The sequence below is a fragment of the Salmo trutta genome, chromosome 9 (assembly GCF_901001165.1).
Source record: "Salmo trutta chromosome 9, fSalTru1.1, whole genome shotgun sequence".
NCBI classification, from domain to species: domain Eukaryota; kingdom Metazoa; phylum Chordata; class Actinopteri; order Salmoniformes; family Salmonidae; genus Salmo; species Salmo trutta.
The window spans coordinates 15,821,602-15,840,282 of record NC_042965.1 but is presented as its reverse complement, the minus strand read 5'-3'; the positions used below and the strand labels follow the sequence as shown (position 1 = coordinate 15,840,282).

The window sequence follows — 18,681 nt, the reverse complement described above, 5'->3', positions numbered from 1 at the left end:
ATCCTTCCTACTGTATGTAGGAAATAATACCGTCTCACCTGCGCTATCTATCGGAAGTATTGAAACTGCAGTAGGCCTAAGAAGTGGCAATGCTAAAATAAAGAAAAGGATGTGGTAGACAAGGCATTATTTCATGTGTGAAAATGACACACATAGTGCTCTGATATTGCGTTGCGTCAGGTTAAGTAACCTGTGGCCATATTGCGCGCCCGCGGGACTCATGTTTCTGACTAGGCGAACACTGCTACAACTCCTATTGCGCATGCTCACACCCAGGGATATGAATAACTACAGTGGGATCGTTTGTTCGTGATAGGTGAAGACTCGTAACAAATGGAACCAGTATAGCCTACAGAGTCTGGATAAAGGTGATTTATCTGTCTGTGTAAAGACAACTTACGTTTTGAGAATTCATAAAGACTACTTTGGAGTTTATATCCAACTAACGAGGGAAAATTGACTCTTCTCTGTTGTAAACAGTTTTCAGTCTGTTCTGTATGAGATCTGTCATTTTGTAGGTTTTTATATAAAGGCATAATGGTGACAACAACTTCGAATATAGGATATTGATATTTTAAATGAAACCGTCATGATTCAAGAAGTGTTAGTGTTTTTAATCGGGGAGAGACTTGAAGGATCTAGACACCTCTCTTGCTGTCTGGAGTTGAACGGTGACGACTTCCAAATTGTTCCGGTGGTAACGTCAACATCCTGATTCCACCTGGATATACACAGCACCTGTTGTTATTGTTAGAGAACAGTATGGAGACTATTGGGAAATTCGAGTTCAACAGGAAAGACCTTATTGGACATGGTGCCTTTGCCGTGGTGTTCAAAGGGAGACATAAGGAGGTAATTTGTATGCTATTATACATATGTTATAAACAGGGTGAGATAAGTCCTATATACCTTTTTTTATTGAGAGATTGTATGGCATGCGTGGATAGTATAGCCGTTCATCTTCTGCCTTTCCCTTTGCCTTTTTAAGAGACATGACTTGGAAGTAGCTGTGAAATGTATTAACAAGAAGAACTTGGCAAAATCCCATTCCCTCTTAGGAAAAGAGATTAAAATATTAAAGGTAAGAATTTGACGACGAAACTTGATGCAATTACTCTAAGTCCAGACCTAGGCAAATGAACCAATCAATTGTTGTTCCTCTCTCTACACAGGAACTGAAACATGAGAATATCGTTGGACTACTTGACTTCCAGGTATGTGTCGATTTTCAACATCATTATGTATTATTGACACACATGTAGCCTACCTGTACATGTCGGTATCATCACACACTGTTCTAGTTCTACACAATAAGCTGACTAACAGCTTTTCCTAAACCTGCTTTCACGTGCTCAATTGTTGACATTCGATGTGCAGAACATTGCATCTCATTCGCTCATACTCTGTTGATAGGCGTGTATGTTGAGTACTGACATAGATAACACGTAGGGTACTAGGGGGTGACTAGCCCCCTGGGGTAACTGCCCCCCCCCCCCCCTGTAATTCACATAAAGACCACAAGATGTCACCAAGTTTTTTAAATATACAAGTAGGAAAGCCTTAAGATAAATAATCCTCTTGTTTAGAGAGAAAAATGTATTTACTTTTTTAGTAAAGTATTAATAGTATTAATATGTTGGATGAGTGTGTTGGGGCAAGCTTGCAACCTTACTACCAGATCGTCTGAGGTAAAATACATTATAAAAGATAACGTAACTTAATTGCAGTTGTAAATGTTTCCACTAGTGGCTAATAGCTTTACAGTTAATGTTACTTTATAGCCTTTTAGCTATTTTACACAGCATTTTATGTCATACTGCCGGATCGCTAGCCACGTTTTTAAAAGAAAGCTTTTAAATTAGCACCTCTCCCCCTGTTTTCAGTCACAGGTGGGGACTGGATTACTGTAGGTGTGAGCAGTGCAGTAGGTGGGCTAGTGAGTTGTGCTCCAATTTTACTGGGGATATCTTTTTTTGTGACCTACGTACAGATTAGAATCATGCAATAGCAGAGCATAAGAGAGTTGCCACATCACTGTTACACTCCAATGTTATTTAATGTTATATTCCATTCCAATATTATATTAAAAACAGCTATTGAAAACTTTTTGCTCCTGAATGTCATTTTAAAGACTGCTGGGATTTAAAATCCTGCATTATTCAAATAATATTTAGTGCAATTGTATATAATGGATGGAAAAGGAACAACAAAGAAAGAACAAAGGAAATTCATTTGCAGGTGAGTTAAAAAGAGGGACTACCGTAAATTCCGGACTATAAGCCGCAACTTTTTTCCCAGGCTTTGAACCTCGCGGCTTAAACAATGACGCGGCTAATATATGGATTTTACCCGCTTTCAACAAAAAATTTTTTTTAAAAACACATTCTGTGACGTGCTCAGTTTTTTGGCGGCATGAAGCTTTGAAATTGCCGAAAGGGTTAAGGTCAAACAACTTTTTTGTTTACTGTTTAGATTAAATCGAGCGCCCTCAAACTTCCCATCATTCTGATTACGGTAGTCATTTTGTCACCCTCATCATGGCAAAGACACGGAGAAATGCATATGATGCAGCTTTCAAGTTGATGGCGATTGATCTGGCGGTTGGAAAAGGAAATAGAGCTGCTGCACGGGAGCTTGGTCTTAATGAGTCGATGATAAGACGTTGGAAACAGCAGCGTGAGGAATTGACTCAGTGCAAAAAGACAACTAATGCTTACTGCTAATTTTTATTTATTTTTTATTTTTTTACAAGCCGTGTTTCGTTAAGCCTATTTATTTTTGTTACAAGCCGTGTTTCGTTAAAGCCTATTTATTTTTGTTACAAGCCGTGTTTCGTTAAAGCCTGTGTAAAGTTCATTTGTTTCAATGTACTGGTAGGCACCTGCGGCTTATAGACATGTGCGGCTTATTTATGTTCAAAATAATATATATTTTTTAATTCAGTGGGTACGGCTTATATTCAGGTGCGCTTAATAGTCCGGAAATTACGGTACATCAAATCTCCTCATAGTGCAGATATTAATGGTGACATGTACAACAACACACCCCCCCCCCCCCCCCCGCCATATTTTATTTTAATAATTACAATTACACAACTAGACTTAGCTTTTAAGTATTACTTATTAAAGACATTTCTAAATAAAACTGATTAAATGGATTTTAACACACTTGTGTGAAACCCTATGCCATAATCTTCTACGCGGGTAACTGGCACCCCGAGTTACCCCGGGACTTAAAAAATATGCCCCTTTTCTAAAAACAACATTTCATGAAATAACAAAAAAATGTCTCAACTGTAGCCATTTATTTCCCTTTATAGTTTATTCGCCTTAGCATGACCTTGATCCACATACCATTTTTTTCAAAACGTTGCTTTTTGTGTCAGCAATTAGAAATTGTTCTTAGGGGGGCTCCTTACCCCCTCGTACCCTACATCCACATAAACTACAAGATCCAGAGAGTACTTTTGGCCTAGAGCAGGGCTATTCAACTCTTACCCTGCAACATGGTTCCCCAACTGGAGGCCAGTGGGCCAATTTGTCCTCCCATGTTCCCTGAGCAAAAATAATAACAATAATAATATTATTTCATTGTTGGATATAAAAGACTATAAAAACATCAGGAAATCAGCTCCAAGTGATTTTAATTTTGGAAATCTGTTCCCAAGTATTCACACTCATAATAGAGAGATGCATGTGATCATATACAAATGTAAACAAGGTTTGAAATTATTGTTTTAGTCAAATATTATATATGTTTAGACTTTTTGCAGTCAATTTGCAGTCTACAAATTAGTATTATTATATATAATATATTTATTCTTGGACATAAAAGATTGTAAAAACACCAGGAAATCATCTCCAAGTGATTTTCATTTTGGAAATCTGTTCCCAAGTATTCCCATGCATAATAGAGAGAAAGGATCGTATACAAATGTAAGCAAGGTTTGAAATATTGTATCTGTTTGGGCTTCATGCGGTCAATTTGCAATCTACAAATTATTTGTAATTATGTTCCGCCCCGACCATCCACTCAAGAAAGATTCGTCCCGCGGCTGAATCTAGTTGATGATCCCTGCCCTACGAGATCCAGAGCCTGATTTTTTTCTGTTCTACCTGATAATTAATTGCACACACCTGGTTTCCCAGGTCTAAATCAGTCCCTGATTAGAGGGGAACAATGAAAAAACACAGGACTGGCTTTGAGGTCCAGAGTTGAGTTTGAGGGGCCTAGAGGTTTCTGTAAGAATATTCTCATGTGAAGCAGACGAACAACTTTCCAAACTTTCACGTATAGACCAGTTTATGGTTTATGGCTGAGTGCTACAGTACCCTACAGTAGGTGAGACTTTCTTGTCCCAAGTGGCAGCTGGCCTTAGAAGAAGAGCCGTTGCTGAAGCTGTTGGACCAGAACAATCAATCTATAGATTTCTTTACTAGCCAATCCAATCCCAGTAAAGGTGAGACATCTAATCTGATACATTGTTATAACATATCCATTGCTGTCAGTTGGCATCCTGGTTAATGAATGAACTTATCAAATGTGCGTGTAGGTGAGTATCTCAATGTTCCCATCTCAGGTATTGTATGGGGCACCAGCTGCAGCTGTATTTGGCAGTCTTCCCTTAAAGGCCCTATGTGGTTGTAAAATGATCCCGTCACCAGACAGACATTAGATGGTTTGCTGATGTTTGGGTTCACTGGTCTTAAACAGATGGCAGTGTGCAGCCGGCCTGCAAGCTAAATAATGGCTTAAGACAACAGACAAGGAGCTCAGTCAGCAGAAATCTCCCCAGGAACAGTCTTCAGCAACTTAATGACTAATGATTAGAGACCTGACACCTTCTAGGTGATATGGAGACATGAAAGGAAGGGCTTTTGTCCTACTGTAATGTCACTAGCTGTCATGTATCTAACATTTACTCAAGCCCATTTTATCTCAGTTCCATTTTGTTTGGGTGACATTTGATTGATACAATGTAATAGTATCTCTAAATGTGACAATTTGCTTTGAGTAACTGAGCAATATTTGTTTAATTATTAAAAGACTCACTGGGCACACACTGGTTGAACCAACGTTGTTTCCATGTCATTTCAATGAAATTATGTTGAACCAACTTGGAATAGATGTTGAATTGATGTCTGTTCTCAGTGGGGATAAAGGATACTGGTATCTACTAAAACCTTATAAATTCAAGTGAAACCTGAATCCACTTCATTCCCCTCCCAGTCACACCCTTATAATCCATTCAATAGCAGTCAGCTTGGACTGACAGCCTAACCCTCTCACCTTCCTTGCTGCCAGCTCAACCCTGCATGATCCGCCAAATGGGAGCCAGCCCACTCTAAATTATGAAGTGGTGTCGTTTGATTCTTATGGGATAGTCTCTACATTTATGCATTATTCAAACCCACTTGGGACTGCAGTACATATCTAATTTAAAACAACCATGGATGGAATTAATTTGCCTTGGGGGAGAAAACGAACAGAACAAAAGTAATAATTATATATTGCAAAGGCTGTAGGGGTTATTTCCCTTGTTGTCGGGTAAATGTATTTTGAACATGCACAGTTTTAGTCAACGTTTGCTATCTTAAAAATCTATATGGATATATTATGTCACCACAATCAGTGATTTTTATGTTTTCTCTAACAGGAAATGGCTGGGTGTGTGTATCTGGTCATGGAGGTAAGATGAAGTCTGGTTTGCTTTATGTATAGGCTACTGTATATGTGGATTATTCGTGGTTGTAGAAAGAAGCAATTCAATTATATCTAATGACATTTTCCATTATTTTCTGCTCCCAGTACTGCAATGGAGGAGACTTGGCAGAATACCTCCACTGTGAGTATACTGTCACCTCACAAACAGAGCTTTGACAAATATGTCTCTCCTCTTAACTCATGTTTGAACTTCAAAAGGAATTGGAGCATCTTAACATCTTAAGCATTCTAACACCTTCATTGTGATTGTACTGTAGGTGTTTCAGGTGCCTGTATTGATACCCATGTGTATTGCTTAGAGTGAAGAACCAAACACCATTTGCTAGTATGAAACAGGGTCAAACAAAGACCAAACAAACAAAGATTTGGTTGCAGGTTATTGTGATAAGCTATTGTTGTTATAGTAATAAAATCTGCCAGAGACTTTGTTGAGGACTTCGTTGTGGACTTTGTTGAGTACTTGTAATCCTTTTATTTTGAAAGATCATGAAAAGTAGAACCATAATCATCTTTCGGCAAAACAATGTGACATATAATTTAGATGCGGGTTACATGCTGACACAATGCCTAGGCCTGTACAACAAATGCTTAAAGAGCTTGGCCCAAATTAAGCCCAACATACAGAACAGGATTTTTTGTGATTAACACCAAAATGAATGTTTCCCTACACCCACTAAAGAAACACAAGGCCACTGAAAATATCTCTCCTTCACACACAGACCTAGAGTAACATAACAATATTGAGCAATGAAAATACCTCCCTATTTTGCCTGCTCTCTCACAGCCAAAATTGACAATAATCCTCCCACTGACACCATCATAAATCCACAGAATAAAACATTCTCTCCTCTCATACTCTTAGCAGAATATCAACAGCCAATCTCCTCCTTCTATTACACTCTCTCCCCTTTAGAAACAGTGACTAGACCGAGGGCATACAGATGTCTCATTGACTAAATTTACCATGTGTGCGTAGGTCGATGAGTCTATTTAAAGATCGAAGGCCTGTTTTGGCCTGATTTTGCTATCATGCAAGCGTGTCCTGTTTTGTAGACAAGACATTTGCCTGCATCTCCTGTGCCTGCTCGCCCTTGTCATTAGGTTGGCACATCAGACACGCCTTGCAAGGCTCCTGTAGTACCAACATGACCTCATCCATCTGTCGCTGACTTATCTCCTCTCCTAGGGTGGAAAAACACCGACGCTAAAAATACAGCCGAGGTGTTTGAGGGATTAGGGTGTCAGTTAGTTATTCCTGTCCTTTACACATTTTGGAAGAAGTTCCTATAGCTAGCTATATATTAGTAGCCGTACTACTGTCAAATCCCGTGACCCTTGTCCTACTAACTTTATTTCCCATGTATGTTCTCCTGTTTGGCCTCTCACGTGACTGCAGCTAAGGCTACTCTGAGTGAGGACACCATCCGGATCTTCCTCCAGCAGATAGCTGGGGCCATGAAGGTGCTGAAAGAAAAGGGCATCCTCCACAGAGACCTCAAACCTCAGAACATCCTTCTCTGTCACCCTGAGGGACGCAAGTCCAGCCCCAACAACACCTGCATCAAGATAGGTTTGTGTTTTGGGTAATATACTGTACATTAAGTACACAAAAGAGAAGCTGGACAGTTTTTGCTGCAGGGTGTGGATGGGAGGTTGGGAAGTGATTTGTTTGTTGATCAATGACGGTTAGTTGTCATATTGCCACTTAAAGGATACAGCTACTCAAAGGATACAGCTCTCTTAAATCATTCACTTGGAAAGAGTCCAGCATTTAGCCTCCAATTTTCCCTTCTGAAAGAAAAACATTTCTCATCGTGGGTTTAGAGAATGAAAATAAGTGAAAACATGTGTTTTGAGATGTGTTTTTGGCTGATGATTTTGCCCTCTCTCCAGCTGATTTTGGCTTTGCACGTCACCTCCAGTGTAACACTATGGCAGCCACTCTGTGTGGCTCCCCAATGTATATGGTGAGAAACTCCTATTGCCCATACACGTATACATCCTAACCCACCTTATGGTCAAATACTGTACATGTGACCCTAACCCACTGTGCTGTGTCTGTCTGTGCTCAGGCCCCGGAGGTGATCATGTCCCAGAACTATGATGCCAAGGCCGATCTGTGGAGCATAGGAACCATAGTATACCAGTGTTTAACTGGGAAAGCTCCGTTTCAGGTGAGTGATAAACACACACACTCACAATTTTAGGAAACAAGAATGTTAGGAAACGTATCATTTCTTTTTTTAGTTACATGACTTACTCATGCTAATCTAAAATGTTTTCTAAAACCTCTGAATGCTCTTGCGTAAGAAACTTCTAATAGGTCTTTTACGATTTCTAATGCCTTTCGAAACAGGCTGACTACCGTGGTTCATGTTATATTATGAAAGAACTGACCATAGATCATATGAAAGACAGCTGTTCGTATAAAGTACGACAACACATCACGAGCCTGTATTAAACAGCATGTTCACACACCCACAGCACACTGAGTGCTTCTCTATGTGTTCCCTGCTGTTATGTTACTCCTTGGGGTCTGAACAGTGTGTCCACTTGTTCCGAAAGATCCCTGTTTACAAACAGCCAAGCTGCCAGGTGGATGAGGAAATGGCTGAGACCAGGGTAAACATTGTTTCACAACAGCCAGGGCAGGCAGGGGGTTTATCACCCTACCATCTAGGAGGCCACTCTATGCAGTGGACTGTGGCATACGTGGTTAGGGTTGATTGATGCTGTGCTGAATCATGTTTTGAGAGAGTTCTAGAGAGCTGTCAGCAAGTTTGCCAAGCGAAAATAGTTTGACTTATGTTCATGTTTCCTTGAAAGGCTAAGTGATCTGCCTGTTTATTAGGAAGTCAGTAATGATTTAGCTTTAGGTTGAAGCTGTCTGAAATTCGAAGATTTGAACCTTTGTACTTGGTATAGGGCTATTCCTACATTAAATTATTTGAATAGCAATTACCCAGAGAGAAGCATGCCAGGACAGGCCAGTGAGTTCAGAGCAGACAGGGTCAGTGGCAGGGTGATCATGTAATGGTGTAGTGTTCACTTAGACTGTCCATGTCACCTGGTTTTAGTTGACAAGTCCTAAACATCCAGTGTACAACCAACCACAAAAGATAACTAATGGAATGACAACTTGTATGTCCTCTGATCTGAAGTGTAAAATCACAGTTGATTTCTTAAAGGCAATTGTCTTTATTGCTAATTGTTTTTCATTCATTTCATTTTGCGGCAAAACATTAAACGTTTCATAAAAAAAGTGATTTCATGTGATTGTAAGTGAACAGGTAGGTGTGTATTCCAGCTGTAACAGACAGTTACAGACAGGATGTGTGTGTGTGTGTGTGCCCTGTGTTGTGTGTTCGTCATGCAGGCCAGTAGCCCCCAGGAGCTGCGTCTCTTCTATGAGAGAAACAGGGACCTCCAGCCCAGGTTAGTAGTGAGACCTGCAGGCCTCTGCTCTGAGAATCGAGACACACACACACAGGATTAGGTGTGAGGATAGCATAAACAGGCAGATCTGTCTTATGTGTCTAATCAGCTTACTGACAGCTTACTTTAGGTAACCCTATAATGTACAGTCACCTCCAAAATGATTAGACCCCTTGATAAAGATGAGCAAAAAAGACTGTATAAAATAAATAATTCAAACACCGAGCTATATTGTACGCTCCAAAAAATAGGACAATTATATTATTTCATACTAAAGTGTAATTCAGAGTCCACAGATGTAGAGTCCATAGTCCAGCATCCCATTGTGACACATAGCTACTCGGCTCTCAGACCACCATCCGCGGGGGATGCACAGTCCAAACGCCCACCTCGCCAAAATTCCCAACCAACACGGCTCCACGTACATGTCCTCTATTCATTTGAAAGTGTTGACAGTTGGAGAAATTGCTTGAGCCACGCTGAGAATCCGTAACGTATGAAAGCCAATGGTTCAATATGCTAGAACACTGTTGTACGTACATGTACATGTTTTGGACTCTGATAGGCGCTTCATACAATTTCTCAGAAAAATAGATGTGTTTTTTTTATAGATGTGAAAATTATTGCCGCCCCTAAAGATTCTTATACACTCAAGTTTCACGTTTTATTGGCACAAACAATGCAGTTATCAGTATCAGTAGTTCTATTTTTAAAAAGTCAAGTAGAACAAAAACACACGAGAGATAGGAAGAAGAACACAACAAAGAAAGTAAGCTACATACAGGATAAGATCCAGGGTCAGTGCCAAAACCATATTTACAATGTGCAGGGATACTGAAGAGAGAGGTAGAAATGTATAGGGGTAAGGTGACTGACTATGCATCAGGATATATGGTAAACAGAGTAGCAGCAGCATATATGATGATTTTATGTGAGTGTGTGTACTTGTGTGTAGAGTCAGTATGAATGTGTGTGGGTGTTATGTGTGTGTGGGAAAATGAAGTGTGTGCGTGTAGAGTGTGCATAGAGTGAATGGGCATAGAGTCAGTCCGGTACCGCTTGCCATGTGGAAGCAGAGAGAACAGTCTATGGTTTGGGTGGCTGGAGTCTAATGGTTTTTCGGGCCTTCCTTTCACACCGCCTGATATAGAGGTCCTGGATGGCAGGGAGCTCGGCCCTAGTAATTTACTGGGCTGTCCGCACCATCCTCTGTAGTGCCATGCGATTGAGGTCTGTGTAGTTGCCATACTAAGCAGTGATGCAACCGGTCAAGATGCTCTGAATGGTGCAGTTGTAGAATTGTGTATCTCTTATTCAGGGTCACAAATATTATCCCACTATCCATCCCCTTTGAAGTGCAAAACAGCCATAGGCATTTGTTATATTTTAATCTTTTACTTTGTGAGCTTGTGTATTTGTGTTACTCAGGGGAATACCAGTTTAGTAGAACTCTGTCTCTGATAAAGATGGGGATGTTTGTGTGGGTTACAGGGTTTAGTATTTGCTTTTCACTATTTATAACAGCTGTTAGCTGCCTGCTACTGCACCGCTATCACTTTCCACATGACCCAGATATATCACACACACACACACACACACACACCATGGCTCCCCTTACAAAAAAAGATTGCTGTCAGAATGCAGTCTAACTGCAGTATGCTGCAAATACTGCGTCCAAAATACCACAGTCGACTGCAGTTACTGCAGTTTAAAAACTGCAATCTTTTTTTGTAAGGGTCAGGGTGTCAAAATGCCCTGAGTCACTCAAACATAAACACAGGCACACAGCCACACTCAGACAGTATCATACCACAGTCTTGCTCTTAGTGCTAGGAAAACATAACCACACACCACATTACAGCTCAGGGTGTCATAACAACCCGATACATTGCTTAGTAAGGGATAATCAATGAGGGCTATGCGTTCTCTGGAAAATAATGCATGACATGGAAGGTGTGTTCCACGTTAGAAACTGGGTGGTTCGAGCCCTGAATGCTGATTGGCTGACTGCGTTAATATACTAGACTGTATACCATGGGTACGACAAAACATTTATTTTTACTGCTTTGATTACATTGGTTGCGTTGCGTCGTTCTTAAGAACAGCCCTTAGCCGTGGTATATTGGCCATATACCACACCCCTCGGGCCTTACTGCTTAAATAAACTCACTCAAAACATCATCTTCTAAATAGTCAATACATACAAACAGAAAACAGTCCAATGTGTGATATTACTCTGTGTCCTTGTTGAACACTCAGCTTGTTTTGTCTTAAGGTCATTAAAGAAATATGTTTTCAAAGTGAAACCTGTAAACCTGTGTTTCTCCCAGTATTCCACGGGAGACGTCAGTCCACCTGAGACACCTGCTCCTGGGCCTGCTGCAAAGGAACCATAAGGAGCGCATGGACTTTGGTTAGACTCACTCAGTCTCTCACTCACTAACATTTGCACATCAAATGTATTTATAAAGCCCTTTTTATGTCAGCTGATATCACAAAGTGCTGTACAGAAACCCAGCCTAAAACCCCAAACAGCGAGCAATGCAGATGTAGAAGCACGGTGGCTAGGAAAAACTCCCTAGAAAGGCTAGAACCCAGGAAGAAACCTAGAGAGGAACCAGGCTCTGAGGGGTGGCCAGTCCTCTTCTGGCTGTGCCGGGTGGAGATTATAACAGAACATGGCCAAGATGTTCAAACGTTCATAGATGACCAGCAGGGTCAGATAATAATAATCACAGTGGTTGTAGAGGGTGCAACAGGTCAGCACCTCAGGAGTAAATGTCAGTTGGCTTTTCATAGCCGATCATTCAGAGTTAGAGACAGCAGGTGCGGTAGAGAGAGTCGAAAACAGCAGAGATAGCACGTCCGGTGAACAGGTCAGGGTTCCACAGCCGCAGGCAGAACAGTTGAAACTGGAGCAGCAGCATGACCAGGTGGACTGGGGACAGCAAGGATTCATCAGGCCAGGTAGTCCTGAGGCATGGTCCTAGGGCTCAGGTCCTCCGAGAGAAGAGAGAGAGAGAGAGAAAGACAGAGAGAGGAGAAAGAGAGAGAATTAGAGGGAGCATACTTAAATTTACACAGGACACCAGATAAGACAGGAGAAGTACCCCAGATATTACAGACTGACCCAAGCCCCCCGACACAAACTATTGCAGCATAAATACTGGAGGCTGAGACAGGAGGGGTCGGGAGACACTGTGGCCCTGTCTGATGTGATGCCTTTTTCACTGGAATGGAACTGCAATCAGTCCTTGCAATGTCAGTCTTATTTCAATTTATTTGGCATTGTTTACCCACACAGATGAGTTTTTCCATCACTCTTTCCTGGAGTCAAGTTCATCTACAAAGAAATGTGAGTATCCCTATAGGCCATACAGGCAAATTGCTGTGTGGATTAGAACTGCATTTTAGACAGGTGTGAATTATTAATGCGCTCTAATGTACAACTCAAGTTATTTAGTTCCTAAATAAAGAGTACCAAAGCCATGCCATGACCCCCAGTGTGTAGTTGGGATTAGTACCACAGTGTCCTTGTCCTTCATCATTCCAGCCTCTCCGGTGCCCATGCCCTCCTACCCCAGCTCTGGGTCTGCCAGCTCCTCTTGCAGCTCCTCCACCTTCCACCTGGCCTCCTCCCCTCAAGTGAGTCCCCCCTCCTCTCTGGGGAGTGATAACGATGATGAATAGGATTTATATAGCACTTTTCCAAGTGCTCAGCCCAATGCTTTATAATGCGAAGGGGAAATGATCTGCTACCAATACCAGTCACCTAGGGTCTAATATTAGATATTTTCCCCTTCAGCATTCCGATGCGGTGCTGCAGAGACTCCAGCCCAAGGCAGAGCCCACCCCTTCCCGGGACACAGCCCTCCACTACAGCAGGAACACCTCCTCTGAGACGGACGACTTTGTCATGGTGCCTGCCCAGTTCCCCAGTAAGACACCCTATCTCACTATCTCTCTCTCTTTCTCTCTATCTGTCTGTCTTTATCTCTCTAGCTCTGACTTTACCAGCATTGTGTTCTTGATATGGGTTTGATTAATGCGGTAAATGCATGTGACTGATATGTCCTTAGATCCTGTTTTGTTACCTCTAGGTGAGATCACATGTGACATGGGAGATGGGTCACCTATCCAGGGCAGCATGTTGTACAGTGGGTAAGTTGAGTACAGGAGAATGATATATCTCTGTTGTATTTAATATCAGGAAATGTATAGTCCTACTGTAGAAACCTGTACAATGGAGATGGTTATGAGAGGTCCTTGTAGCAGCAGGTAGATAGTGGGTAACACTGACTGACTCTGTCCTGTACCTTTTGTCTTGATGATTAAGGAGCTCTCTGCTGGCTGCTGGGGTACTTGGGAGTCTAGGCAGGACACCACCATCCTCTTCACCCCTCTGTCCCCCTAATCCTGTTAGGTAAGAGCAGGGCTGACTGAGGGGGACAGATGGGGAGTAAACCTGGGCTATTAGAAGTTTCACAGCATTTGTCCATCTCACCCTCCTTTAATCTGACCAGCCTTTAGTATAAAGCACATTCCTGTTTAACTGATAGGTATCAAATTATAACATCCTTTAGTGTTTGTCACACTACAAACATCGTGAGAGAAAGGGAGAATGGACCTGTCCTAACTTAATAGAGATAAAAAATCTATGAGGGAACAAGTACTGCTTTTACAGGCATTTAATGTGTTTGTTTCCCTTCAAACCCCCGCTGTGTTCAGTCCCACAAAATCACTGAGGTGTACTCATCCTTTTCCTCTCTCCCCTCCCTTTTTGTCTGTGCAGCAGGCCTGCAGAGTTCAATGGGAGTAACTACAGTCAGTCTGTGCCCATTCCTGTCCCAACACAGATCCACAACTACCAGCGCATAGAACAAAACCTACACCCCGCTGGCCTGCATGGCTCAACCAGGTACATATCTCTATCACTTTCTCTGTCTCTTGTCTCTGTCAATCTCTCTCACTCTCACTCTCTGTCTCTCGCTCTCTCTATCTCTCTCTTCTCTCTGTGGGGCATTTCTACCATGGGGGTGTATTCTGGAAATTGTTGATCACATGTTACACATCTGTTTCAGGGCCACCCTGTGCTGTGTTGATAGTAGTAGTGGCAGTTCCCCAGGGAGTAGGAAGACTGGAGCCTCCCTTCTCCCATCAGGCCCCGGGGGGGCAGTGCTCAGCCACCGCAGGCTGTCAGCTGGAGGGGCCAGACCCTACCAGCCTTCTCCACAAGGTACAGTAGGAATCCCCCTCAGACCTCCATTACTGCATTACTACAATATTCGCCGTAACATGTCCTTCTTCGTTTCTCTTCCCCCAGTGGGCACTATCCCAGAGACCCCAGAGCAGACTGGTCTCTTCAGCACCTGGACAGGACAACAGAGCCCTCAGGTCATCCACTAAACAATGTCACATTTAGTGGTCTCTTCTGCAAGCTCATGAGTGAAGTAGTTACTCTATAATACAACATTCTCATGTTGTTATTTTCCTGATTCCTACTTAGGCCACGCCTCCACATGAATTCCCCCGGCCCAACAGCTTTGAGGATTTGCCCATCATTCCCACCCGCACACGGACAGTATCAGACCTGAGCCACATCAGCAGGGCCACAGGGAAGAGGAAGGGTCCCTTCAAAAGGTTAAAACCAGCTCTGCAGATACTGGTTATCTGATATCCATAAGTGTGGTAGTGGGCTCTATCTTAAGGTATGATTGATTCATGATTAAACATGTCTGCTGAGGCCCTCTGAAGGTATCTGTGTGTGTGTGTCCTATCTCCAGGTCTCTGAGTGCAGGCCGTCTGTCTGACATGCTGCTGAAGGCTGCTTTTGGAGCTCAGCTGCTGGATGGAGGAAGTAACGAGAGCCTTTACACTGAGAGGTCCATGGACACCACAGGTACCAGGACACCATGGGCAAGCCAAGGGGATTGGATTTTGAGCTGTGGAAAAATATATTGTTTGTTTCTAATTATGAAAGCCTGTTATTGGCCATGGGTTAGGCTTTATGTAATTGTGCTACTGCCCACTCTTTTCATATATTAGGTACGGTCTTAATCTATCCAGGACAAGCCTTATCTATAACCCATGTGAGGCTTGAAAAGAAAAGTAAATGTTTGATAATGTTCCTGACTGCAAATCAGTGGGTGTATGACCATACATTTGCATTGGAGGTTCATGATCAATGTCCATGCCAGTTCAGCCAGTAGACACCATTTCCCCCCTGATGTGTTCCTACAGCTCCAACTAGTGGTGCTCTGAGGGTTGCAGGAACCTCAGCCTCAGGCAGTCCCACCTCAGTCGTGTTCACTGGGGGATCTCCATCCAGAGGAAACGCCGGGACCCCACCAAATCCCACCAGGACGTTCTCAGGTATATAGGGATCTACACCTACCTTAGAAGGGTTTCTTATTTGGTTCTCATACTAGATCAGTAGAGTCTGATTAGACATTCAGAATCCCAGCATGGTATCAGGGTCTATGTAATAGGATGTGCAGAGAGGGAGAAATGCTATTAAATAACTTTTTCATATTTAATATTTGTTCTTAGCAGTGGGTTCCCCCAGCTATGTCAGCCCATCCTGGTCAATCAGCAGAGGAACCCATAGAGATGTACCTAACTACCAGCATTTAACCCACCCCATGACAGCCAGCCCAGACAGGGCCATAGATTTTGACCCTCCAGAGCTCCCAGAGGAGACACTGATGGGGGTAAACACATAAACACTCCTTCATAATATATTAGATCTCTGTACATGAATGGATTCATCACTGAGTTATTGTTCATAGATGCACAGTTTTCACATTGCCAGAAACTAGACTGTTGACAAAATGCTATCCTTTGTGTCTCTCCTTCACAGCAGTGGCATACGGATGGCCTGAGAAACCTGCGCTTCACTCTTGCCTTTGTCCACTGTGTCATGGAGATAGCCAGTTCTAAAGACACTGGACTTGAGAGTGAGACTAGTGAGGACGCTCTTGATGTGTCCTTCCTGCAGCAAAGCCTGGTGGCTGATCAGATCAGTCTTCTAAGTCGGGAGTGGGGGTGAGGGGATGCATCTCTGTTATTGATTCCCTGAGCTTTAAATTTGACCTACTTTTTTAAAAATCACAGCGTAATGATGTATTTTTAGTACTTGAAGATGTATTTATTTAATTTTGTGGAATAATCTTTTTGTGTAAGTTAACGTTGGTATTCTCAATGTGTTTATCGCAGCTATGCAGAGCAGTTGGTGCTGTACATGAAGGCTGCAGAATATCTTTCGTCTGCATTACACACTGCTATGGAGGACATCAGAGAAGGCAGACTCTTCCCCTCCTCTACAGTCAAGCAAGGTGAGACATGGTACCACATTTTCCTCTTCTAATTGATGTGTGCAGAAAAAATGGCCATTAAATCCTCTTAATCCCTAGAGTCGATTTCCCCGCGGCCCTGTGGAAATCTAATTAGCATAATAATAAAAAATCCCCATCAAAATCGGTCAGTTTAAGCAAGAGATATCTGTTTTTTTGCATTGGATGCGTCTCAATCCACTGAATCCGCAGATGTTGCACTTCCACATCTGCAGAGCTAGAACGGTGTTTGTCAGATCATGAGACATCCCGAAAATCAGTCTTCTCACGAAAACGTCTGTAGCATTCAAACGGTTTGGCCTACAGACTATTGGAAAGATGAGACTCTCACGAACACGATGGTGTTTTGCTCTACGACCCCCACAAGCGTCTTGGGATTCTTCTGAAATCGGTACTGCCGATCTTTCAACTTCTGTCTGTAGTGTCCGAACAATTTGGGCTACACACTAATATGACCCCTCTGGAAAGGTGAGTCTCTCCCGAACACGTACGTCAGTTGTTTTGCCCTAGGACGCTCACAAGACTCGTCTGAAGGTCCCTTGGTACCAGTTTAAAAAAAATATGGAAGTATATATGGAGATAGTTTAGTGCCAAAAATAAAGGGTTAATAAATACATGTCCCCAAAAAATGTATAGTGTCCTAGAATTCTCAGATATAGGACAGACACCTCAGAACAAACTTCCTTTTGATTCCCCGGCTTAGACAGGGTTTAGACTGTAGGAGGTTAATGATCATGCTTTATAAAGTGTATTAAATGAAAGTCATTTCTCCTGTATATAGTGATGAAGAAGATGAATGAGCTGTATAAGAGCAGTGTGACGTCCTGTCGGTCCCTCAACGCCCGCCTGCAGAGCTTCCTCCTCAACAAGCAGAGACTGATGGACCACATGAGCAACATCACTGCAGAGAAACTCATCTACAGTCACACCGTGACCATGGTAAGGCCTCCTCTCTCTCACTGCACAGTACTGTACATTTCTGTGCTCTCTATGTGCTCCCATTCTTTCACTGTCTAGTGGTCTTCAGTATTGTGTAACATAATCATTGGACATACATATTGTATGATATGCGATGGATAGTAGAGTAAATATAATTTTACGACATTACTTTTACTGCAGTATTTATGATGTGGTTATAATATGTGTGTTGCTATTTTCCAGGTGCAGTCAGCAGCCCTAGATGAGATGTTCCACCGTGGCCAGGCGCCCATCCAGAGATACCATAAAGCCCTTCTGCTCATGGAGGGCCTGTCCCTTACCATCACAGAGCAGGCAGACATTGACAACATAAGTAAATGTAAGTAGCTTATAGATACACACACACACGTGCCAACATGTGCACGCACACATCTATTTGAAGATATAAATTTGGAATGTCTCTCTCACTGTGTTTCTCCCTTTGTTTTGGTGTCAGGTAAACAGTGTATTGAGAGACGCCTCCTCTCTGCTCTGCAGACTGCACAGTGTGATTGAGCTTAAGGCTGTTGGACTATAGCTACAATATTAGCTGAACCTCTGAGCTTGGTTATAGCACCTCCAGACCTCTGATGTCCCTCTGATGTCCCTCTGTCCTCAGTGAAGATGGAGCTCCTTGGACTGTTGACACACAAAAGCACTTTGAACTGAACATGCTCAGTAACAAGACCACTGATATAGCTGCTCTCAACCCACAGCCTAGCACTAAACATTTTTAGTACCAGAAGAGAGGAGAAGAGTGGGGTTGGTTCTGTCTGACTCCACTCTGAGAGCAGTGTGTGTTGTGGTTGTGTTTCATGCTACAGTATGTTATGCCAGGCCAGTAGTATGTTACTGTTAATCTACTGGATTTATCAGGCCTCACTGGACAAAGTTATTATTTTCATCTCAAATTAGCTGGTTTTACTTGAAATAGTTGTTTGAGAGTAATAGATGTTTGAGAGTGTAATTTCATGTACAGCAGGTGGCACTCAATAATAGAAGTGAATTCGGTAAAGATCTTTGGTACCAGCCGGTGTTATATTTAAAGATGCACTATGCAGAAATCGCTCCACCATTTCAGTTTATGTGATAAAACAAGCAAGTATAGTGTAGAGAATCATTGTACCATTTAAAGCACTGTGAAATATATTTTCCATAACCCAAAATATTGTATTTTCAGCTGTTTGAGGCTGGTGTACAAAACCAAAAATAA

General features: G+C 42.3%; 1 protein-coding gene across 4 annotated transcripts; it reads left to right on the top strand.

Moving 5' to 3' along the window:
• The first annotated feature begins 276 nt into the window (after window positions 1-276).
• ulk1a (unc-51 like autophagy activating kinase 1a) lies at window positions 277-18,461 on the top strand. Of its 4 annotated transcripts, none has more exons than XM_029762711.1 (27): window positions 277-852; window positions 989-1,081; window positions 1,173-1,214; window positions 5,657-5,689; window positions 5,809-5,845; window positions 7,121-7,294; window positions 7,618-7,691; window positions 7,797-7,898; window positions 9,101-9,159; window positions 11,490-11,572; window positions 12,464-12,514; window positions 12,713-12,804; window positions 12,965-13,097; window positions 13,260-13,320; window positions 13,496-13,582; window positions 13,952-14,077; window positions 14,241-14,395; window positions 14,483-14,553; window positions 14,666-14,799; window positions 14,943-15,058; window positions 15,400-15,531; window positions 15,709-15,869; window positions 16,019-16,203; window positions 16,375-16,493; window positions 17,293-17,450; window positions 17,673-17,808; window positions 17,926-18,461. In XM_029762711.1, the coding sequence occupies exons 1-27, from the start codon at window positions 763-765 to the stop codon at window positions 17,982-17,984; spliced, it is 2,763 nt and encodes a 920-aa protein (XP_029618571.1). In that variant the 5' UTR covers window positions 277-762; the 3' UTR covers window positions 17,985-18,461. The 4 variants fall into 4 exon arrangements, with proteins under 4 accessions (XP_029618571.1, XP_029618570.1, XP_029618569.1 ...); XM_029762710.1 differs by having other exon boundaries at window positions 13,239-13,320; window positions 13,955-14,077; XM_029762709.1 differs by having other exon boundaries at window positions 13,239-13,320; window positions 15,712-15,869.
• Window positions 18,462-18,681: the final 220 nt, after the last annotated feature.

What these genes read in the sequence shown, in the direction of transcription:
- ulk1a (XM_029762708.1), top strand. Translation starts at nt 763, where the DNA reads ATGGAGACTATTGGGAAATTCGAGTTCAACAGGAAAGACCTTATTGGA. An exon ending in CTGGGAAAGCTCCGTTTCAG is followed by an intron (nt 7,899 to 9,100) that starts GTGAGTGATAAA and finishes TTCGTCATGCAG; the next exon opens with GCCAGTAGCCCCCAGGAGCT. An exon ending in CTTCTAAGTCGGGAGTGGGG is followed by an intron (nt 16,204 to 16,374) that starts GTGAGGGGATGC and finishes TGTTTATCGCAG; the next exon opens with CTATGCAGAGCAGTTGGTGC.